The sequence below is a fragment of the Littorina saxatilis genome, linkage group LG5 (genome assembly GCF_037325665.1).
Source record: "Littorina saxatilis isolate snail1 linkage group LG5, US_GU_Lsax_2.0, whole genome shotgun sequence".
In the NCBI taxonomy this organism is placed as follows: Eukaryota; Metazoa; Mollusca; class Gastropoda; order Littorinimorpha; family Littorinidae; genus Littorina; species Littorina saxatilis.
Genome location: NC_090249.1, coordinates 40,682,958 through 40,706,211, shown reverse-complemented (window position 1 = coordinate 40,706,211; position 23,254 = coordinate 40,682,958). Strand labels below are relative to the sequence as shown.

The window sequence follows — 23,254 nt, the reverse complement described above, 5'->3', positions numbered from 1 at the left end:
TTTTTCAGTTCCGAGAAGAAATGACACAATGTATACAATTATGACAAAATCAGGTCTTAAAAACGAGGATGTCTAAAAAAAGGGACACATTTACAGAAGTTATGAATAGAAAGTCTAAAAAAACAGGGTCTTAAAAGGGAGGAAGTCTTAAATAGGGTGTCTTAAAAGGGGGGTTCCACTGTCACTGGCAGACAGACTAACGATCAGAGTTTTATCTCTTACCTGCCATCAAGTTGTAGAGTTCAATGTTCTCAAAGGGCTCAACCTCCACCCCTGACTTGAAGGCAGGGCCATGGGCAACAAACAGCGCCTGCAATCACAGCTGTGTCAACATCTGCCTTGCATGATAACAGTCACTGTTGGCAAGTACAAACATGTCCCCCTCATTCTTTCAGAATCACAACAAAATGAGAAGCCTCTTGTCTTTCATGTTTTCCATTTGAATATGTCTCCTTTCTTTTCTGTATATTTTGACTCTACTTATTTGAAAGTGCTTGTAGCTTATTAAAACTGTATAGTTTAAACAACTTTAAGCTTTGAACACTGCTTTCATAAGCCACTCATTGATGCTGCTGGCAAACTGTGTTTTCACAAATATTTTACTGTAAATACATTTTCACAGAAAATAAATTGAAAGTACTGTACTAACATGCATGCTGGCGTAGAGGTTGTCGTAGCCATGGTTACCACCTGAACAGGATTTACTTGATTCAGTCCTGCACAAAAAAGAATGCTACATGTAATTCAAAAATGACGCACACTTCATTTCATTGACCTAAATATTGTACATATCATACACAGAGAGTAAGTTTATCTCATTAGAAAATGTATTTACAGTAAAATATCTGAGCATTAGGGATTCCCAGTCACCATCTGCCTTTAGAACAGCCCTCAAAACACACATGTTTAAGTTAGACCTCTGAAGGAGATCCCATGATCGGTGAGTCATCGGCGCTGCCACTAGTATTATCTACTAAAGTGTGGCGTTCATGAGGATGTGTATGTGCCTGTGTGTGTTGTACTAGAATAACGTATGCGTACATGGAATGACATTGCGGGTTACCTGAACATTGACAATGACGAAAGAAAGATTGTGTGTGTGAGTGTGTGCGCGCGCGTGTGTGTGTGTGTGTGTGCGTGTGTGTGTGCGTGCGTGTGTGGGTGTGTGTGACCATGTTTGAATTTATTCGGATTTAGTTCTCTTTCCTTGTTTGTATTATGATTGTGTAAGTGTAAAGCGCTCTGGGCTCGTCACCACGAGGTTTACGCGCTATATAAGTAATCGTTATTATTATTATTATTAAAACATTTTTGAGTCAAAGACTTCAAATTTTCTTTCTCCACATTTTCAGATGGAGTACCCAGATGCCACAAGAGCTGTAATGAGAGATGGCCCAGACATTTGTGTATTTATCAAGCAATGTGCTTATTTGAGAAAGCAACGGTAAACGCAGTATCTCAATCAAACTACAAAGAAAACAATTCCCACATAAACATGTGAGCCTATTGTACTGTGCCAAGATTCAAGCACTCTTAGCCCGTCGCGATATAACCTTCGTGGTTGAAAACGACGTTAAACACCAAATAAAGAAAGAAAGAAAGCACTCTTAGGTAATCTGTACAATTTTGCCCCTTCAAACAGCAAACATCTGAGATTCACTTGGAGTAATGGTGAACCTCACACAGAGCTAAATCTAGATACAGTGAAAGCTCCCTTTCAAGACCTTAAAAAAGAATCTGAGAAATACAGGTCTTAAAAAGGAGGAGGTCTTAAAGGTCCTTGTCTACATGTTTATACTGAAATCACCATTTCTGCCGTGTGCTGACAAAACCGAGTAAGTCCATTTTTTTCAAAAATGATATTTTTTGTTCATCAAAAAGAAGAAATCAATGCGCATCTTTTGTGTTAATTTCTACTTTTTAGAGTGCTTAGATAAGCAGATATGAACAGGTAAGTCCACAACCAAAAACAACTTTTTAAGTGTGCATGAATGTTTTGACAAAACCAAGTAAGTCCAAGGGTTTCCCAATTTTCGTATAATGGTAGTTTCAAAATTCTTTCAGACGACTCATACAGAAAAGACGTCATTTTAAGTTTAGAACTCACAAATGACGTCATTCGATAAGGCGAGACATAATGACGTCACCTTATGACGTTTTATTTCAAACATTTTTCTTCTCTATATGATTCTCCTGACGATCCTTGTCTCCCTCTCTCCCTCCCTCCCTCCCTTCCTCCCTCCATCTCTCTTTCTATCCCTCCCTACCTCTCTCGCTATCTCTCTCCCTCTTCCTCCCTCTCTCAATTTCCCTCCCTCCATCATTCTCTCTATCCCCCCTTCCCTTTCGCTCTCTCCTCCTCCCTCTCTTCCCTCATCCCTCTCTCCCTACCGCCAACAATCGACTTTTCTCTACCTCCCCCCTCTGTCCCTCCATCCCACTCTCTTTCTCTCCCTCCCTCCCTCTCTCTTTCCCTCCTACTCTCTTCCTCCCTCGTTATCTCCCTCCCCCTCTCTCACCCCCTCCCTCCTCTCTCTCTCCATCCCACTATCTCTTTCCCTCCCTCCCTCCCCTCTCTTCTCTCTCTCCCTACCTCCATCCCTCCCACACTTCCTTTCCCCCCTCTCTTCCTCCTCCCTCCCTATCTCCCTCCCTCCCCTTCTCACACTCCCTCCTCTCTCTCTCCCTCCATCCCACTATTTCTTTCCCTCCCTCTCTCTCCCTCCCTCCCTCTCCCTCTTCTTTCCTTACTCCCTCAATCCCACTAAGTCTCTCCCTCCCTCTCTTTCTCTCTCTTCCTTCCCCTCTCCCTCCCTCCTTTCTCTCTCCCTCCCTTCCCCCTTCTCTCTCACTCAATCCCTCAATTCCCCGGGCCCTCCCTCTCTCTCCCTCGGTCCATTCCTATATCTCTCTTCCTCCCCATTTATCTCTCCCTCCATAGCTCCCCCCCCCCCCCCTCCTTCGAATTCTCACCTTCCCTTTCTTTCTCCCTCTCTCCACCCCTCTTTCCATCTCTCTATCTCTCTCCCTCCCTTTATTTCTCTCTCTCCCTCCATCCCCCCTCCCGCTCCCCCCCCCCCCTGCTTTCTCTCCTCTCTCTCACTCTCCTCTCTCTCACTCCCTGTCTAGTCTCTCTCTCTCTCTCTCTCTCTCTCTCTCTCTCTCTCTCTCTCTCTCTCTCTCTCTTTCACTCTCTCTCTTTCCATCTTGTGCAAATTCGTAGTGTTATTTTCACTGTTTTGTCATTTCTCTTGACAACACTTCTTCTTCCAAATATTCTGGTAAAACCAAGTAAGTCCGCATGCTTAGATCTGCGCATTTTTTGTTAGATCTGATATTGGGGGGAAAAGTGGTAAAACCAAGTAAGTCCACAAAATGCCCAACAAAACCAAAACCATCCATCAGATTATTATGAAAATCGGGTTTTAAACGTAAATTAATGCTATTTATCTAATTATCTCGGTGATTTGACCTGGATAATCATCACTTTTGAGACATTTTATCAAACAGTAAAAGTCGTTTTTCTCGGAAGTAGCGTCAGTGGACTTACTCGGTTTTGTCAGCACACGGCAGATTTGACCATTAAAATGCAGAGTCTATCATCAACAAATATAAACAATACACCCCCTTTCGATCAGGAAAGACGAAGCCAGTGTAGCCGTTTGAAAATTCATTGTAGTATTCCAGCGTAGTACTCATAGTAGGATATCCTTATTTTGAAAATGCCAAGCGCAAAACTCCTCTCAAATCCCGTGCATTTCGTGCGTTTAAAAAAAAGCGTGGACAGCGCTCCAGTGTTGCTGCACTTGTTTGGGCGTGGCTATAAGCATAGTGACATGAATTTGATTGGTCAGTATTTTTAGGCAAAGCACATGTTCTCAGCAAACAGAAAACAAAATATTGGAAGCGTGAGTCACGCTACCCAAAATTAAAATCTTTTTTTACATATATTTTTTTTTTCTATAATTTTTTCCCCCATGGTTCATTCATCATCTGACATAACTTTTTAGCGAAATCTGACCATAAGATTATTGAAAAAAAGCAAAAATGTAGACGACCACCTTTAAATTGGAGGTCAATCTACAGACCTTAAGAACAGAAAATCTGAAAAAAACCAAGGTATCAAAACAGAGCAAGTCTTAAATTGGGGGGTCTGAAAAGGGGAGTTTGATTGTGTTGCCCATAATTATCAGAAAACAGCCAGCTTGTGAAGAGTGACCTCACCTTGATATGAGCCACTGGTCATCAGCGTCCAGTAGGACGTCGTCAATCCTGTCATTGTTGGTGTAGTGATGGCGCAGTGGTAGTGACGCCTTGCTGTACACTCTCATGTGCTCATTGCTGCACTCCAGCTTTTCAATAATGGCGTCATCACTGACTGAAACAAGAAAATCATGAAACAATGTTTGAATGATTAATAGACGGGTGCAGTGGCGTAGTGGATACGACATCGGCCTCTTAATGGGAAGTTCGCGAGTTCAAATCCCCGCCGCCGACGCCTGGTGGGTTAAGGGTGGCGATTTCTCCGATCTCCCAGGTCAACTTATGTGCAGACCTGCTAGAGCCTTATCTCCTTTCATGTGTACACGCAAGCACAAGACCAAGTGCATACGGAAAAGATCCTGTAATCCATGTCAGAGTTTATAAAATTTCAAAAATAAATTTTGATTTAATTAATATACTTACCAACTCACATAGATAGCATTAACTTCAGTTAAAGTGCTAGGACACTGAACTACGCTTCACCCCAAAGGGGAAGCAACCCCCTAAAAAAGAACGGCATTGACCTATAACCCAAGCTATACAAGAGTCGAGGTCATACCGTCACGTGACCTATCACGCGTGACTCGACCGCCGCCTATGTTAGAAACTCACTCCTACTGAAGTGATCTGTTCATTTTTAGGGAAACCCTAAGCAATAACTTCGTTTTGTGATAAGACATGGAAGCACTCTTACATGGCAACGTGGGGAAATAACTCTGAAACAAAAACCGTATGCCATATAAGGCATGGTCCTTGGTGATTATTTACACTACCGGTGTACTGCGCCTGCGCAGGATGTATACCGGTGAAACTCATTCCGTATTGAAACATATAACCCCTTAAAAAATTTGCGGGGCAGGCTGGGAGGGAATCCAATATGTGAGTTGGTAAGTATATTAATTAAATCAAAATTTATTTTTGAAATTTTATATTAAATTACATATTCTTACGCAACTCACATAGATAGCAGATTGCTAATTTAGGTGGTGGGCAAATGAACTCATAGTTAACATCTTGCAAGTATCTGGCCTGTAGCTACAATAGCTGGCAAACCGAAATTACTGTTCTGCCGAGCACCAGATACGTTCCCAGGAACACATAAAAAGACATCTTCTGCAGAAGATGTCTAGTAGATGTGTATTAAAACAGCGGGTACTTAAAATACCCCGCCGATAGAAAACTCATGACTACGTCCTTGAACGGTCAATACGCTGCATTCATGACTTATGTAAGTCTCTCAGACTTGAGAACAGATAAAGAAGAGGCCTATACACTCTGACCTCTTGAGCCCGTGCTGCCTGAAAAGGGAGGACTGACTGCCCCCCCCCCTCCCCCCTTTTCCCTGCCACCACTGTAGGCATGCCTAATCAATGTGGCAGTCCATTTAGCTAAAAGTTGACTTCACTAAATCAATTGCCTCTAGAAGTGTTGATGGAAATAAAGAAAAGCCTTTGTTCTGGTGATCTAAACAGATCAGTTTGTTTGTTTATTTGTTGCTTAACGTCCAGCCGACTACGCAGAGCCATATCAGGACGAGGAAGGAGGGGATGAAGGGGGCCACTAGTCAAGCGAGTCAGAAATATATTTAAGCTCGAAATGTACAATTGGTTAAATATGGCTCTAGCAGAGCCAAAATATTGCAAATTGGTAGAATTGTATTATCGGATCTGGTTACTCCTGTTTCTGCTTATTTGTCAGAAATTTTGAATTAAACCTAAGCGCTATAGATCAGTCTTTCTCCAAAGAGATGTCTAAAGCAAAAACCAGACAGAAAATGCACTTACTCGCACTTCTCTCAGAAGCTACTAGAGTAAGTATGACGGCTTCCCGTATTTAGAATAACAAGGCTAATTTGTCAAGGATTAAACAATCCGAACTCAAAAACTCCGAAACTGGGAGCGAATCCCAAGCCTGGACTGGAGATTTGCTTTCAGCAAACCAAAGGGAGGTTCCCTTAATCACGCTGGCTAAAAAGAACCCAAGTGAAAAAATTTTGCGACCTAGCTGTGTCAGTGCAACTGATATCGCATAAAGTCTTAATTCAGAGACGTGGGAGAAAATTCGGAAAGCCAGGATAGGTGGTTCGCCACCCGCATTGAACGGAGAGAAGTGGAGTTCTTTCCGTTAATAGTACGCCAATTGTTCCAAGCCAGTCAAAGTGACACAAAAACGAAGACGCTGAACCCCTATGAAATCTCTAGACCAAATCCAGAGTTGAGGCAGAAGCCCCTGAGCGTCTCAATGATTCCCGTACAGTAGACACCCGTGTGGCTCGAGTGTAAAAAAAAACAAAAACGGCGCCCTCTTGCCAGCCTAAAGGACTGGCAACCAAGATTGAGTGGGCCCATAATGTGCGACCAACAGGCCGCTCAAAGTAAAATTGAGAGTATTATCCGGGAACGGGGAGACGAACATTTAGCAGAAGGTGATAGTACCGAGAGGCAAAACTTCTACCAGCGGCTTCTCCAAATTCACCAGAAGGAGTAGAAGCGTGTAGCGAGATAGAGTCCAATCCAAGTGGACATTCCTGGCCGGCTGACTAGAGTCTGCCAAGACCTAGAGCCTCTCAGAAAGGTACCTCCCTGCTAATAAGATTTCGTGGTGGTAAAAGCCACATCAAAACCTCGCATGCTCGCTGTGGCAGTGATAGGGAGCGAGATGCCACCCCCTGCTTATTGAGATAAAAGACCACTGTGGTGTTGTCTGATTGAATCAACACATGTTATCCCCTGACAAGGGGAAAGAATTCCACAAGAGACAGAACTGCTTCCCTGGTGGAGAGAGAACCAACGGGAACGCCCTGTATGAGCAGTGGTGTGAGAATCCAAAGATTGGTTGTGTCTGTGAACCAGTCAAGAAAAGACACTAACATGTTCCGGCTCTTCATTTGATTGCTTAGAAAACGAAACCAGAGCCCCGAAGATCTGAATTAAATAAAAAGTAGCCACTTCCGATCTATTTTGTATATCCGAAGGTGGAAGTAAACATAGGCACGATCTAGATATAAGTGACCCAACAGGAAGGGCCCCAGTGCCTCCCTCAATAAAGTGAGAGTCCTAATCGCCCCTCCAGCCGCTGTGGGAAAACACAGAGGCAGAGAGAAGAGTGGCCGAACGCTAATACTCCAGTTGACAAGTGTCAAGAGTATGCAAGAAAGCGTGCTATTGTTTGCCCACTGAACCCTACCGCTAAATCGCCTCGAGGAGATAAAGTGGTGGGTATTAACTTTTGGCACCGTGCCACGCCGAGAAGAAGATAATAAACCAAAGCTGAGAAAGGCCAGCTTAGCGCTTTTCTCTGATAAGAAAAGCCGAGGCCTGCCGTGGGCTTTTCCTTTTGCTGTGAGATTCTCTCTGTTAAAGAGCCCGCGTGCAAAGAGGAGGATTCGCAAAGAAAACCCTCGAGCAAGGAAGAGATTTAAGTCTCACCGACAGAACAATACTGTCGGCCGAGGCCTTTTCCCAGACGAACAGCGAAGCTAAACCCTTTGAATATGTGTGCCGACAGAACACAAAGGCATCCCGTGAGTACGAAACCGCACAAGGGAAAGAACGAATCAAAGTCTTGTACCAAGACGATAATAGAAAGAAGTGCGGCCACGATCTTCCACAGCCAGGAGATCATTGTTCTTGACAACAGACAGTTTCTCCTTGCTATGAACCTTAAGATGTATGATCGACAAGTACGGTGCAACCGGAAGCGGTTCCGTAGTACGAAGAAAAGAATAAACTAAGTTCTTAGGCTTGGTGTAACCTAGGCCTACGGATATCGCTCAGCGAGTGAAGCGTTACTTGAGCGGGTGACGCAAGCGAAAGCAACGCCGCATCGCTGCCCACAAAGGAAGTTATAGAAAAGAAGAAACATATGAGAAAACTTCCACAAGTTCAAATTCTAGAGCCAGACAAGAAAGCGTCCCTGCGTGTGTAAACCGCATGTGCGTACAACCGTGCCGCGACTGACATTTGTCCGGCTGAAACCTTAGCCAAAGAGGCCAGGAGTATGAGGACGTCTTTCACGCTAGAGTCGTTTCGAAAATCGAAAGGATTCAACGACCCCGCGACCGACCGCGAAAGAGATCGAAGAAGTGTCTCTGAAAGAGACGCAAGTTCCAACGAGTATCTTCCCGTTTCATCCAAACCAAGTAATGCGCCTTCAGAGTAAGCACAATGTTTTGTCCAAACTATAGACATCTTCCCTGAGATTAGCCAACTCCGGAGTGACCGGAAGCGGTGCACTCGGCAAAGCGTAAGTCTCAATAAGACTGTGATGACGACGGGAGAGAGCAAACTTGCGTGAATGAAACGAAGTGCTCGCTTCCGTAACTGGTCTGAGGCAAACCATGGCTGAGCAGCATCAGGAACCTGACCGTGTGCAGCCAGTAAAGGCACAGTATCCACAGGCAAGCTATTCTCAGAACCCGAAGTTCTAGCCAGCACCTTGGAAAGTTCGTAAGCAACAGAAGGAGACTCGCTAAAACGATATCCCTGAACTTCCGTTAAAGCAGGGCGGAAATCACCCACCACTGAGGGTGGTGGTGCCGCAGAGCTTGCCATAGCTGTCACCCCTTCAGCGAAGTACTTGGCAGACACCTGAGCTGCAGTAACCATAGCTGGTTAAAGTTTGAGTGACAACTTGACATCAACTTCCTCCTCAGAAACTGAGTGAGAATCGTCGAACTCCGAATCTGCTGAGGCTGGACCGTGAAATTCGCTGTGACAAGCTGCGTCACTAAAACGATCCACCACAGGCGAGGCTGATTGCAAAACGGAAGAACCGTGCAAAGCCTGCCCGAAAGCAGCTTCCTGCCCAAAAGGAGGAAGTTGAGACATGTACACATTCACCGAGACATAAAAGTCTGCCCGTGAGTACATCTGTCTCGTTGTCCGGTGTCGACCCCCCGTGAGTTCCGCCTCTTAAAAAGAGCGATAGCCTCCGGGAGAGTCGAACTTTCACTCCCCAGCCTCAGCGGGGGAGCTACTAGTTCCGGCCCAACTTGTTGTCCGGTGTTGACCCCCCGTGAGTTCCGCCTCTTAAAAAGAGCGATAGCCTCCGGGAAAGTCAAACTTTCACCCCCCAGCCGCAGCGGGGGGGCTACTAGTTCCGGCCCAACTGGAACACTTTCACCAGAGAACCTGGCTACCGGTGAACCTGACTAACCTGTAGAGCGTGAACGCTCCTCGTATGAAGTAAACACACTCCTCTGCGTGCACGTCAGCCGAAGAGACTGTGCATGAAGGCGGAACCTCGATGCGTGACAACAAACTGCGTCGCCCACTCCCGCCGGGAGCGAGCGCAAACTCGACGAATGGCAACATGTTATACATTTGGGTCGCAAACATCTCAAAAAGGGAAGCAAACTATCTTTAACACAAGTAATCTCTTTCCCACTGCGTTTGCCTTGGCTGAAGTAACCTAAATTTAACCTGCTTCAGCACTGGCATGATTGGATTCATAGGGTCCAATTTAACAGACATTCTTTCTTTCTTCTTTATATGTTGTTTAACGTCGTTTTCAACCATACAATGTTATTTAACAGACGCAAAAGTTAGAGAAGCTGGGTCAAGAACGGAAATGGTAGTGCCTTTGCCTTTCTCTTTATGCGAAACGTAAAAGGAGAAACCTCAGCAGCTACTGACTAGTCTGTGGTTTCTAATTCTCCTTGTCAGCCATTGCTGACAAAAACCAGTCTGAGTTATGATATTGATAAACAACAATCAGACCGAACAACGGAGAAAGAAAGAAACGCAAGCAAAAGCAAATAAATTAGAACGAGCTCACCCAAACTTGTGCATGAGAAGCAGGGACCTGTAGACGGGGTGAAACACTGTCCAGAAGACAGTAGGCTAAAAGCCTGCAGCGTAGTGTGAAAAGCGTCCGAGCTACTTGGTGGCTGAAGTAGGAGTGAGTTTCTAACATAGGCGGCGGTCGAGTCACGCGTGATAGGTCACGTGACGGTATGACCTCGACTCTTGTATAGCTTGGGTTATAGGTCAATGCCGTTCTTTTTTAGGGGGTTGCTTCCCCTTTGGGGTGAAGCGTAGTTCAGTGTCCTAGCACTTTAACTGAAGTTAATGCTATCTATGTGAGTTGCGTAAGAATATGTAATTTAATGGTGGGTTAATAGAAACATGAAAATACCCAGCATGCTTCCCCCGAAATCAGCATATGGTGCCTGAATGGCAAGGTCATACATGTAAAACTCCACTCGTGCAAAAACATGAGTAAACGTGGCAGTTTCAGCCCATGAACAAAGAAGAACAAGAACAAGAACAATGATTAATAGGGAACCAAATCGAAATGATATGTAAACTTATTCATATGTCTGAGGTCTAACTTTCACATTTTTGAAAGAACGTTTTCATGTGAATCAGTATCAAAACTGCGAAAAAAAATCAGAGCAGATGATGTCTTTAACAGTAGCTTTACAATATTTCTGGGAAAAAACCCATTCAGTTCAATGAAAATGCAAAAGCAAGCTATGTCGGAGATCATTACAAATCAAATGTGATATAGTATTAGTTTTTGCAAGTAACCTCCTATAACAAAGAAGAATAAAAAAAAAAGTACAACAGGTAACAACTTCTGGACAGCTGGGGAGTAATTCAATCTTTCCTTGTCACTTACTTCGAGGTGGGTCCAGACGACAGTTGTTACTACCGCAATACTTGTACTTGTTGCTGATCCTTCCAACAGGTCCTTCATACACGTACATATTCCTCAGCTCCTGCTTGGAAAGGTCTCCTGACAGTGAGACCACGCGATCACAGGACAGGCCCGACATTCCTGGAACACCAAACCTACATGTACGGCATGATCAGAATGAAAGAACTACCACTTTTTTTGTTTTTTTCCCTAACCTTCTATAATGTGTCTTCAAACCCATTTACACAGTAACTGAGTAAGACCCACGTGTACAAGGGGAAATTGGTAATGAAAAAGAAGTAATAATTCTGAATGCACTCTGTGACACGATGTCTGAAAAATAAAATAAAAGATACAAAATGCAGTTCATGGATGAAAAAGTAATTCAACATCAGTGATATTCCTGCAAGAAAATATTTAAAATAAGCAGAATTTCATTCTGAAGGAGTGGTTGAGAATGAATGCAGAAAATGGAGCATTTTTAAGCCCCCAGAGTCAGCCCCCCCCCCCCCCCCTCAATACCTGAAAACACATTCACAGAAAACGACAGTTTCTGCCTAAACAAAATCTTAATTAAGGATCATCTCTGACATTTGATACGCACTTTATGCTAGGCATATCAAGAGTGGCCTGCAGTTGCTATGTCTCTCTCTACGTCTCATTTGAAATAATATATGCAAAACACAAGAGGTAACGTCTGCCAGTATAATTCTACTTTACCAACAAAAACAACAACAACAAAATCATACCATGGTCAGCAACGATGATGATATTTGCACAGTGGTGCATTTTATGGAGGTATAGTGCCTGCATCAGTTCGTCAATTGCTCGGTCCACCTCTGCCAACTTTTCTCCAATCTAAAAATAGTCTCATCTTATGCTTATGTTCAAATCAAGCCCATTGAAGAAGAAACTACTACTTGAAATAGGAAATACTGAGTATCACAAAAACATACAGGCAACACAAACAGGTTGGAAGTGGCAGAGTAATAATAAATGAACTCTCCAATGCAAACTTTTAGGCTGTCAGACTAACGATGAAAGCTAGGAGCCCTGATTACCATGACATTTTCATCTGCTCATTGTGTGTGTGTGTGTGTGTGTGTGTGTGTGTGTGTGTGTGTGTGTGTGTGTGTGTGTGTGTGTGTGTGTGTGCATAAGTCTCACCAGTTAGACAAGAGAGAGAGAGAGACAGTGTGTGTGTGTGCGTGTGTGTATGTGTGTGTGTGTGTCTGTGCATGTATTACCGGTTAGTGTGTGTATGTGTCTGAATGTTTATCAGTGTGTGCATGCAGCTACATATCTGAGAGTGTTTACTTTTCTGTAAATTACAAATACAACACATTTAAGGAACCACATAACAACCTGGAACTCAAAACATAACATTACACCAATACACTGTATCAAAAGAAAACCTAAGAATTCTAAACTTTCCAGTCAACTTCTCTCAGCAAACCCTTGCAAAACATTCAGAAAGCTAGCCTGCCCCTACATCCACTCACCAGCGGAGAGTCAGGCCCCACTTGATGCCCAGTGTGATCCGGTTCGTCAAAGTAAAGCGTGATGAAGTCGGGCCGTTCCTCTTCTGGCAGCTTCAGCCACTGTAGGACTGTGAACACCCTCTGCATGAAGGATACGCCGCTGTGGCAGGGACAGCAACAGAAATGTTACTGATGGTCAAACAGAATCATTACAATGCTTTGTGCTTTTTATTCAGGTTCAGGATAACGTTGAGATCACAACAGTGCCATTAGTCACAGAGAAATATTTTTAGATATCATAAATTAGGGACTGGTTTTGAAATAGAAACTGTCGCAGTATAAAAACTGAAGAAATAACAGGAAAAGAAAAACTGCTCCTTAAAATCAAGTGTTACAGCAACAAAAAAAACCACCAGCTATTGAAAAAAACACAACAACAAACTCACCCTGAGTAATTCAGGTACAGGTTAGGATACTCCCCTGCAAAGAAAAGAACAACCCAAAAACTATCACATAAATGATTTTGTGCAAGTGCGAATACACACACACACACACACACACACGGACACAGATGCATACAAAGTAAAAGAAAAAAGAATTCATACACACCACTTCAAAATCAAACCCAGATATGAAGAGCGTCTCGTACCTATAGAGGCCCTGACAAAAAGAACACAATTTCCCCAAATTCTGTTCAGCCCAATTTCTTACAAACCTTGTATGGGTACGTCTGAGCCGGGCCAGAAGCAGGTGGCCGTTTTGTGTCCTTGCCTCTTGGCAGTCAGCCATAACTGAAGCACAGAGGGCAAAGGTTGTATCGTGTCAACAGCATCAACACTCATTCAAGACACAATGGCAGATGACAAGGAATTTTGTGAAAGAGGTATAAAAAAACAATGACAAGAAAGGTTAAAGGCACAGTAAGCCTCCCGTAAACCATCACAGATACTGTCAGGCTTTTACACACAGTACAAACACCCTTCCATTTGAACGCTCACCAAACGGGAACATCCTAGGTCCCTTACGTAATTAAAGAGCGAGCAATTTTCAAAGAATTAATTTTGCGCATTGTGTCAGAGACAATCGGACCGTGGTGCGTTTTGGCGCTAGACCTAACTTTTAAAATCTAAATAATAAATTGACAGCTTGTTACACAAACATTCTTAAATCATAAAAGAATTCTTTTTTCATCAAGACAAGATCAGAACAATTCGAAGGTTTGAAAGTTTGAAAAAAGAAAAGCCCGAAGCGGGGTCACGCAAGGTCATGGTTCTTGTAGCAGACGACGGTTTATACCTATCGGCAGTTCCTCTGAACAGTCAAAAGCCATCGCTAGAGTTCTTGTGAACCACAGCCGTTTGTTTCGTGCATAGTCAGAGGTACTTAATAACGTGCTATTGCAGATAAGCTCACAGCAAGTCGCATTCAAATTACTAACTGACGACTACATTGTGAAAAAGGGAAACTTGATCACACGGGTTCACAATGGCTCAGGGGTAAGATAAACCACGCAAAAATAAATTCTTTGAAAATTGCTCGCTCTTTACGGAGGGCACCTAAGATGTTCCCGTTTAGTGAGCGTTCAAATGGAAGGGTGTTTGTACTGTGTGTAAAAGCCTGACAGTATCTGTGATGGTTTACGGGAAGCTTACTGTGCCTTTAATCCATGGAACATTTAATCATTGAGTTAATAAAACATTCACTAGAACTTTGACCTTTATAGGCTTGTAGCCTTTGAAGCGGACGGACAATTAAGAATCATAAGATGAAGCCAAAATTACTTCTGTGTGTTTCTGTGTGAAAAATCATTACTACTACACAGTCACACACAAGCATCAGCACCAAAGCATCATAATCATATATTTGGCTCACGTAAGTGTAGCCTATGCGATCGTAACTTTGTCTGTCTGTGCGTGCGTATGTGCGTATGTGCGTGCGTGTGTATGTCTGTGGTAGAAACTTTAACATTTCGTCATTTGAAGACGTCACATTATGACGTAAGAGGGTTAGACGTCACGCGAAGGAATTACTGAAAGTCTCGGTCATTGTTATTTTGAGCGGGCCGAGACTAGTTGGCAGTCGTGTCCCTGTAAGTAGGCTACATGCAGACAGACAGATCTAGATCTAGTGTCTCGCTTTCTTGCACAGTGTCACCTATGCTTACTGTGTGTGTGTGTGTGTATGTGTGTATGTGTGACGGAGTGATTGAGTTTGTGTTACTGTTTGTCGATTTCTTACGTGAGCCTTGAAGGCTTCGCCTCTTGTTTAGGAAAATGTTGAACTCTTTGTTTAAACTCTACACTTTGTCTGGCCTCACACAATAGATTCAACCTTGCAATGACAAAGTTCATGTATATATTAAACACAACATATACCATCTTCTTCTTCTTTGTTCATGGGTCGAAATTCTGTATGACTGTTTTTACCCCGCCATTCACGCAGCCATACTCCGCTTTCGGGGGAAATATTTACAATCAATAATGATGGAAAAGGGAGTTCTTACTGGTTCTCCACCCCACCAAGATGGGTTCTTGAGTTGTGGACACGACAAACAGAACTTCTGGCCCATGTCCATGTCGTACATGTCATTGTCAATGATGCCATGGCTCTCTGGATACAAACCCTTGTGGCAAAAACAACTAATTTTAAAATGTGCAGGCTTGTGTTGTGTGTCAGGTAGGCTTACAGATATAGAGACACAGACATTGACAGACAGACAGACATATAAATACTGTCAATTATGGGTTTCTCAAGCATTTGTTACAAAGTTAAGTTCAGAAGCACAGATGCATTATCAGTTTCAGTATGAGAAGTTTGTGAGGAAATCGAATGTCTTTTTATCCATGGTGGATGCTAGGGTACAACATTCTTTTGTCATCCTGCTGATACCATAAGTGCTAATTTCTAGCGCTGACTAATGACAAGAGATTAAAATTCCTGCCTTAGAGTTGAAACAGCACCACAAAAAAAAAGGAGGAAGAAAACAGAAAGAAGCACACACACACACAAACAAAAACAAAAAATGGAATTTTTTTTCTCTTCAGTTTTGAATAAAATCTGAGGCATGACAGTTCAAAGTTCTCTAGCTATATTGGTCACTGCCTTGAGACAAGACACTGCGGAACAGACAATAGAAGACTGAAAACTATTCACTCTTGATGGAGGAGCCTTACATTACAGGCTGTACAACAGTCAAACCACAAGAATTGTTAAAGCCCTCAACTCACAGTGACAATGGTGTAGTGGTTGGGGAAGGTGACGGTGGGGTAGACAGAGCGCATGTAGGGGGCGTGCACCCCACACCGGATCAGTCTGTCGATGGTGGGTGTGCGGTTGTACTTCACGAGATAGTCGGCGCGGAACCCGTCCAGTGATATCAGCACAACAGGTTTATAACTGTTTGGGAAACAAAAGTAGGTTAAAATATCTATCAGCATAAATACCTTAAAAAAAATGCAAAGTAGAAACATTTGCATGAAGGTTGTTTGGCTATGTCAGTCGGTGAAAAGTTGAAACTGATAATATGCTGCAAACAAAAACCCCAAATAAACCAATAATAAAACACACCATTTTTTGTTTTTTTAACAGAGCTGCTGAATTTGTTCTCCATTTCACAAAGCAATGTAAATCTGGTGGATGGATTGACTGATCATTTTTTTCCCGGTTAGTTTCAAGGACCAGTTTGACTACAGCTACATTATTATTATTATGGTGAGCTTATATAGCGCGAACCACAATTAACTGTGCTCTCCGCGCTTTACATATTAATTTCTGCCGTGTGAAATGGAATTTTTTTACAGACAGACAGACAAACAAACATTTTTACACACAATATATAACGCATTCACATCGACCAGCAAACCTCAAGCCTGTTAGGCGAGCATTCACCTTTCGCGGCCTTTATTCCAAGTCACACGGGTATTTGATGGACATTTTTATCTATGCCTATACAATTTTGCCAGGAAAGACCCTTTTGTCAATCGTGGGATCTTTAACGTGCACACCCCAATATAGTGTACACGAAGGGACCTCGGTTTTTCGTCTCATCCGAAAGACTAGCACTTGAACCCATCTAGGTTAGGAAAGGGGGGAGAAAATAGCGGCCTGACCCAGGGTCGAACACGCAACCTCTCGATTCCGAGCGCAAGTGCGTTACCACTCGGCCACCCAGTCCCATTACATTACATTACACTTTTTGTCATACCAAAACAAGAAGAGCAAATGTTAGTGAATAGTTTTTCCATTTTTTTTCTCTAACACGATCCCCAAATACCTTCTGAAAAAGTGTGAAGTTTCAAAGATCCTTAGTGAAAAACATTTGAGAAAATAGCTAGTTTCCATTTTTTTACTCGAACATGACCCTGCTGTGAACTTGAAATTTGACGAGGGTAAATCAAACTTTCATCTTGTTTGAAGATTCTCAAAAACTACCAGTGTGTGAAATTTGGAAGCTCTAGCTTGAAAAACATCCAAGAAAACCTCAATGTTAAGTTTTTTGTCTGTGGACAGCCTAACACTGCTCGATCATTACTATAAGACTCTCCTGATTGCTCAGATGAGTCAAAAACCGAAAGCATCGAATGCTGCAGACATTATTGCCAGATTGGTTGAAGTTTAGTTGGCTTATTTTGTGCTAATTAATGCAAATGAAAACAAACATCCATAATTATTTCTAGAAAAAAGTGGACCTGCCGACTGCACTCAAATAGACAGACAAAGAAGAGTACTGATGTACGTTACCTTGAAGTGCACTTGGATGGAGAAGGAGCAGTGCACAGGTCATCAGTCCAGACACCAGGCTTGACCCACAAAGCTGTCGGTACATGCGTCCTCAGTCGTGCACTCACAGCAGGGTCAAGGTCAGGAAAGAATTGAAGGCCTGTCAGCAGCTCTACGTCTCGCAGCCTAGCCACATTTTCCAACAGACGTCTTTCTCCTGTCTGAACAATCACACCCGGACTAAAGGAAAGGTTTGACCTGTTTTCTTCTGGTTATAAATAAATACCGTGGCACTGAATGTGAAAATGTTGAATGCACTTGCAAATGTGCATACTTCAAGATCTTCGAATCTGTACATTCCCTCTCAAAAGAATACCCTTTGAAGTAGATCTTGCTTCTGCAAATATTGTTGGCAACAGAATCAGGAAAGTAGCTTTTCATTCATGCTTCCTAGGGAGCCAAATTCTTGTGATTGCCTGAAAGTTTTAGATGCAAGCATGTTTTTCACTCCTCTGATTTTATTTCCTGTCACATGCACTGGTTTTCCCCTCTGTTGTCAGTGTTTTTAACTCACCTGGGCATTCAAGTTTTGTTGGTTGGGCAATAGAAAGGAGAGGACGTCAAGCTGTTGAATACACTGGAGGAGGGGCTGATCGGTCTGAGGACACCGGGCCAGCACCACAAAGTAATGGCTGGGCAGCGCCACTTTGCCCTCTGTGTCTGCATACCTGAACATAAGTTTACACAATGCAAAATTAGACAGAAAAAAACAAGAAATAGTATTTATTAGAATGTTGCATCTTCCACACTCAAAAAGAAAAAAAGTGAATATCTCGTTTGGCTAATACTAACTGTGCCAAAAACTCTTTCTTCTTTCTTTTTCTCCTGGATTTTTGAAACCTTAGCAGTCCATCTGATTTTGGATTTACACAATGTAAGTTTGTTTCCCTAATTAAAGCAAAAACAAAGTATATGCATAGAGATATAAAATAACCACACATGCTCTCGATCTCAACTACACATGGCAATATATATATATATATTCTCACAAACCCACACCCTTACACAAGCATACCCCAGTACACACACACACACAACACACACATTAACAGAAAGACAAAGAAACACGCACAGCTAGAGGCTGATCGAGAAATATGTCACTGGAACAAATGGATGCATTCTATTTTTCTTTTTCCATCACAGATAAATGCAAGCATGTTTGCAGCATTGTTGACAAAACTCTTAGAATCTACACAGTATACATGCATGTGAACATGAATAAAGCATTGACACTCATTGCTGGATCGTAAAACACATTGAGTAATACATGTACTCCACACCTTGTAATGTTATCAAGATTATCTGCCAGGCCGTCAAAGTCGTAATCGAAGACAGGACCAAGAATGACATCAACAGGAGAGTGTGATTTAGCGACCACCTCCCTCAGCATGAACCACACCTCCTCCCACAAATCTGCACACCACAAAATAGTTCACATGCATCATCATCATCATCATCATCATCATCATCATCATCATCATCATCATCATTAACAAAATAAATCAGGTGTCATTTCTCGCATACATACATATATATGTATACACACCTTCCTCTCTCACATGCACACAGACACACACAAAAGACATGCTCAATGACAAGGACATACAAACAATGAAAACACACATGCACTTTCATTCTCTCTCTCGTGCAATGCTCTGTTTCAGAAAATCTTCCTCAGCAAACATTTTCAATCTTCCAACAATTAACACCTCATCTTTTCAGTTTTGCTCAAGTACAGCATAATAACATGAGTAGGGTCCATGTATCAAAATTAATGTAAAAAACTCTCACCATCTTTCAATTTTTCCATCATTGGAATAACATTGGAGGAACGAGTCAATCTTCCACAGCTGCTGGGTGCTAGAACAAAACCAATCATCATCACCAAAGCTTTAAGGTAGTGTGTGATCTCTTACCTCAGCTAAACATATCCCTTCTGGGTACAAAGCAGAGAAAAATGTTCATCGAGTTCTTTAGCTGAAGACCATGTGTCAACAAGTCAAATTTGCACAATATTTCACGGTTGTTTGCATCCCCTACTGAAGCATGTGGAGCACCTTGTGATGTGAACAAATTGATTTTAGATGCTGCGCCATATCAAACCTAGGTTTACCAAGTATATTTCATTTAGTTATCACGCTCTGAGTACATCTGCTATCTTCAAGTGCCATGCAGTATTTCAATTTTAATGCAACTAATCTCCTTAAATCTGTGCATTAGACTTTTGGAGGTCCAAAAATATTGAATACTCACATGTAAAAAAGGCAGCTGCTGTAACACCATCAGCTCTGGTTGTACTGTTGGTGTACACGCTGTACAGTCCTTGCTCTTCCGACGGCAACTGGTCTTCTGGTACAATGCAGTTGATTTTGTCTTGCAGAATATCTTGTTCATTCTGCAGGATAAAAACAAAAATCTGAGGTGAAAAGGTCAGGTAAAAGGAAGACTGAGATGCAAACTGAGAGAAAAACAGAAAACAGGCAACTGGTAGACTGCCGAAAGTGTGCTGCAGTTATGTCTATCAGACGGAATGTTTTGCTTCTTCAATCAAATCACACACACACACACACCTTTTGATGAGAAATGTCTGTCAACACCCACACATGCAAGCACTCACACATACACACACTCTCTCTCATACAAACACATGTACACACACACTCTCTTTCTCTCTCATATATACACACACACACATTTGTACACACACACACTCTCTCTCATACACACACACACACACACACACACTCTCTCTCTCTCTCTCACACACACACAGACGCACTCTCTTTCTCTCACACACATTATCATACCTCATACCATAAAAAAACAACAGAAATTAACTTACAGAGACTGTGAAGGATGTCCACAGGGGCATGTGAAGCTGTGTACTGTACATAGTCTTGTGGTGATCATCAGATAGGCACAGTGACGACTGGCTGTTGGGTAGCACAGGCTGCAGTATACCACTCACGTGTGGCTGTGACTGTATGAAAGACAATTCTATCATGATTGTCACTGCATATATATACAAGATTTTCCCAAAGAAATGTGGATCATCAATGATACTCTCTTGAAACATTGTGTCTGATTAAATATCTGATATGTATCTTTTGTAACCATGACAATGAAATGACCTTCTACGCTTTCACGGCAAGGCTGCACTGGGGATAACAATCTGAGAGTGGCATGTGTAGCGCGCGAAATAATTATTATTTCTATTAATGGGAATCAAAAGAATTAATTAAGGCTGATTGACCACAGCCCGGCACAGGAAACGTTTGAAAGAGAGGATGCTCGTAGCATCTTATGCCAAGCCCTGAACTGATCTGTTGTGGCTATAATGCATCATCAAAAACCCATTCAAGAATAAATCAGAATACAGTGGAACCCCAATTTTAAGACCTCTAAAAAAAACCAGGGTCTTAAAATGGGGATCAATTTACAGAGGCTAACAGAAAGTCTGAAAAAAACCCAGGGTCTTAAAATGGGGATCAATTTACAGAGGCTATGAACAGAAAGTCTGAACAAGAAGGGCAAAGCCCATACGACTCACATGCTTGACCTTGACCTTTACATGACCTTGACCTTCAGGGTCAAGGTCAAATATACACTAAGAACTGCTTTACACATTTTTCCTACCAAAATACATGTGACCTTGACCCATGCCCAAGGTCAAGGTCATGCAACACAAAGCTGTTAATTCAAGACATAGGAAGTACAATGGTGCTTATTGGCTCTTTCTACCATGAGATATGGTCACTTTTAGTGGTTCACTACCTTATTTTGGTCACATTTCATAAGGGTCAAAGTGACCTTGACCTTGATCATATGTGACCAAATGTGTCTCATGATGAAAGCATAACATGTGCCCCACATAATTTTTAAGTTTGAAACAGTTATCTTCCATAGTTCAGGGTCAAGGTCACTTCAAAATATGTATACAATCCAACTTTAAAGGACCCTTGTGACCTTGACCTTGAAGCAAGGTCAACCAAACTGGTGTCCAAAGATAGGGCTTACATTGCCCTGTATAGCATACATAGCTAAGGTTGCCATTCTCGATAACTTCAGAAAAAAATGCGAAAATGTGAAAAATGGTCGTTTTTAAGACAACAATTACGGCCCCTGTGACCTTGAACTTGAAGTGAGGTCAAGTTGCCGCACATGTTTTTTGAGATCTTGTAACCATACACCATCAGGCCACATCAGGTGTTGATAGACTTAATAGTGTCCAAGAAATATCCAACGTTAAAGTTTTCCGGACGGACGGACGACTCGGGTGAGTACATAGACTCACTTTTGCTTCGCATGTGAGTCAAAAAAACCCAGGGTCTTAAAATGGGGATTAATTTACAGAGGCTAACAGAAAGTCTGAAAAAAACCCAGGGTCTTAAAATGGGAATCAATTTACAGAGGCTAACAGAAAGTCTGAAAAAAACCCAGGGTCTTAAAATGGGGATCAATTTACAGAGGCTAACAGAAAGTCTAAAAAAAAACAGGGTCTTAAAATGGGGATCAATTTACAGAGGCTAACAGAAAGTCTGAAAAAAACCCAGGGTCTTAAAAGGGAGGGAGTTTTCAAATTGGGGGTCCCACTGTGTACATCTGTTTCTCACAGTGTTTTGTTCAGCAGCGGAACAGTTGCAGTAGTTCTGGAGTTTTTTAGAAACTGAGAGATCAGTGACGTGTTGACACTGGATTTCATTCTTGGTTAAACTGTCCAGGGCAGGTGGCTTCTTCAGCAGACTGTACAGCGAACCCTGTGTACCATTGTTTGGGGCGGGAGCAACCTCCAGCAAATCTGTGTGGTAAAGAAAAGGAGGGATCGTTTCAGAAAAATGGTAAAATGTTCTAAAAAAAGAAAAAGTAAAGAAAGAAAGAACAAAAGAATGAAAGAAAGACAGAAAAGAAGGGTGTTTCAGAAAAATGGTAAACTATTCTTGACAGAAAGTGAAAAGAAAGAAAGAAAGAACAAAAGAATGAAAGAAAGACAGAAAAGAAGGGTGTTTCAGAAAAATGGAAAGAAAAAGCAAAGAGAGGACAGAAAAAAAAAGAACGAAAGAAAGTCAGAAAAAAAGAAAAACAATGAACAGAAAAACATGAATTCTCAAAAATAGGAATTGAATAGAAATACTTTTATGGTAACCACTAAATTATATAATACTAATCACGTCAAACAAACCCAGGCACACTCTAATGAGAAAAAGGTGTACGTTTTCAGTCAAACTTTCTTCCTACTATGATAACAATTTATGACAAACGTTTGAAGACAGATAACACATATTTTACAAGTAAACACACTTACACAGACACAAATTTATATAAGACTAAGAGCACACCTATGAACTGATTTCCCACCTGCCATTAGATTGTAGAGCTCTATGTTTTCAAACGGCGGTACCTCTACTCCTTCTTTAAATGCGGGCCCGCGACCAACAAACAATGCCTGCACAAAAAACAAAAGTTAACACGTACCTTACAGATGATACTATACGGTATACCACTCTTTATGAATTCATGGTCAGAAAAACATACATAAAGCAACACACTATTGAAATAAAACAAATAAATTCAGTTGACCACATTAGCCATTTTACCCAGTAGCATCATGTACTAACTAGTACTATCATGCACAATGCCACACCTCACTGGGAAACTCAGTCATGGAAAGAAGTTAGCGGATGCATACATATATATATATATACATGTACATCACTATAAAAAGTTCAACACCAAGTGTAAGTTCTATAGACGCTTGGTCTGTGTACCTTTGAAGAAGGCCTGCGGGCTGAAAATTTGAAAACAAAAGACGAGACATTCTGGCTTGGTGTTGAACTTTTTATTGTGATGTATAAACTATAATTAAGCTCTTACAACTTTAAAACGTTTTTCAGCTTTCATTGTGTGGATATATATATATATGCCAGCACACATAAATACGAATTCCATGGTTTAATAACTTACAAATAAAGGTCTATTATTTTTTTAGTAAGATGTCCACGTTTCAAAATTAAACATTCAGTGATTCACCATTGCGTCTTTGTAAATTGTAGTGGACAAAAAGATAAATTAATTTAAAGAACTTAGCTGAG

At 41.9% G+C, this 23,254-nt stretch overlaps 1 protein-coding gene across 2 annotated transcripts in view; it reads right to left on the bottom strand.

Moving 5' to 3' along the window:
* The window catches only part of LOC138967118 (uncharacterized), a 140,468-nt gene that overhangs the window by 55,260 nt on the left and 61,954 nt on the right, over nucleotides 1–23,254 (bottom strand). For both annotated transcript variants that reach the window (XM_070339598.1, XM_070339597.1), the window contains 18 exons: nucleotides 22,521–22,608; nucleotides 21,779–21,963; nucleotides 20,008–20,145; nucleotides 19,419–19,560; nucleotides 18,957–19,025; nucleotides 18,446–18,578; nucleotides 17,680–17,833; nucleotides 17,127–17,326; nucleotides 15,614–15,782; nucleotides 14,890–15,009; nucleotides 13,102–13,177; nucleotides 12,833–12,866; nucleotides 12,408–12,546; nucleotides 11,655–11,763; nucleotides 10,888–11,046; nucleotides 4,225–4,378; nucleotides 650–716; nucleotides 223–310 (listed from right to left, as the gene is read on the bottom strand). In XM_070339598.1, the coding sequence (XP_070195699.1) occupies nucleotides 223–310; nucleotides 650–716; nucleotides 4,225–4,378; nucleotides 10,888–11,046; nucleotides 11,655–11,763; nucleotides 12,408–12,546; nucleotides 12,833–12,866; nucleotides 13,102–13,177; nucleotides 14,890–15,009; nucleotides 15,614–15,782; nucleotides 17,127–17,326; nucleotides 17,680–17,833; nucleotides 18,446–18,578; nucleotides 18,957–19,025; nucleotides 19,419–19,560; nucleotides 20,008–20,145; nucleotides 21,779–21,963; nucleotides 22,521–22,608 (2,224 nt within the window). The remainder of the gene's footprint in view (nucleotides 1–222; nucleotides 311–649; nucleotides 717–4,224; nucleotides 4,379–10,887; nucleotides 11,047–11,654; nucleotides 11,764–12,407; nucleotides 12,547–12,832; nucleotides 12,867–13,101; nucleotides 13,178–14,889; nucleotides 15,010–15,613; nucleotides 15,783–17,126; nucleotides 17,327–17,679; nucleotides 17,834–18,445; nucleotides 18,579–18,956; nucleotides 19,026–19,418; nucleotides 19,561–20,007; nucleotides 20,146–21,778; nucleotides 21,964–22,520; nucleotides 22,609–23,254) is intronic.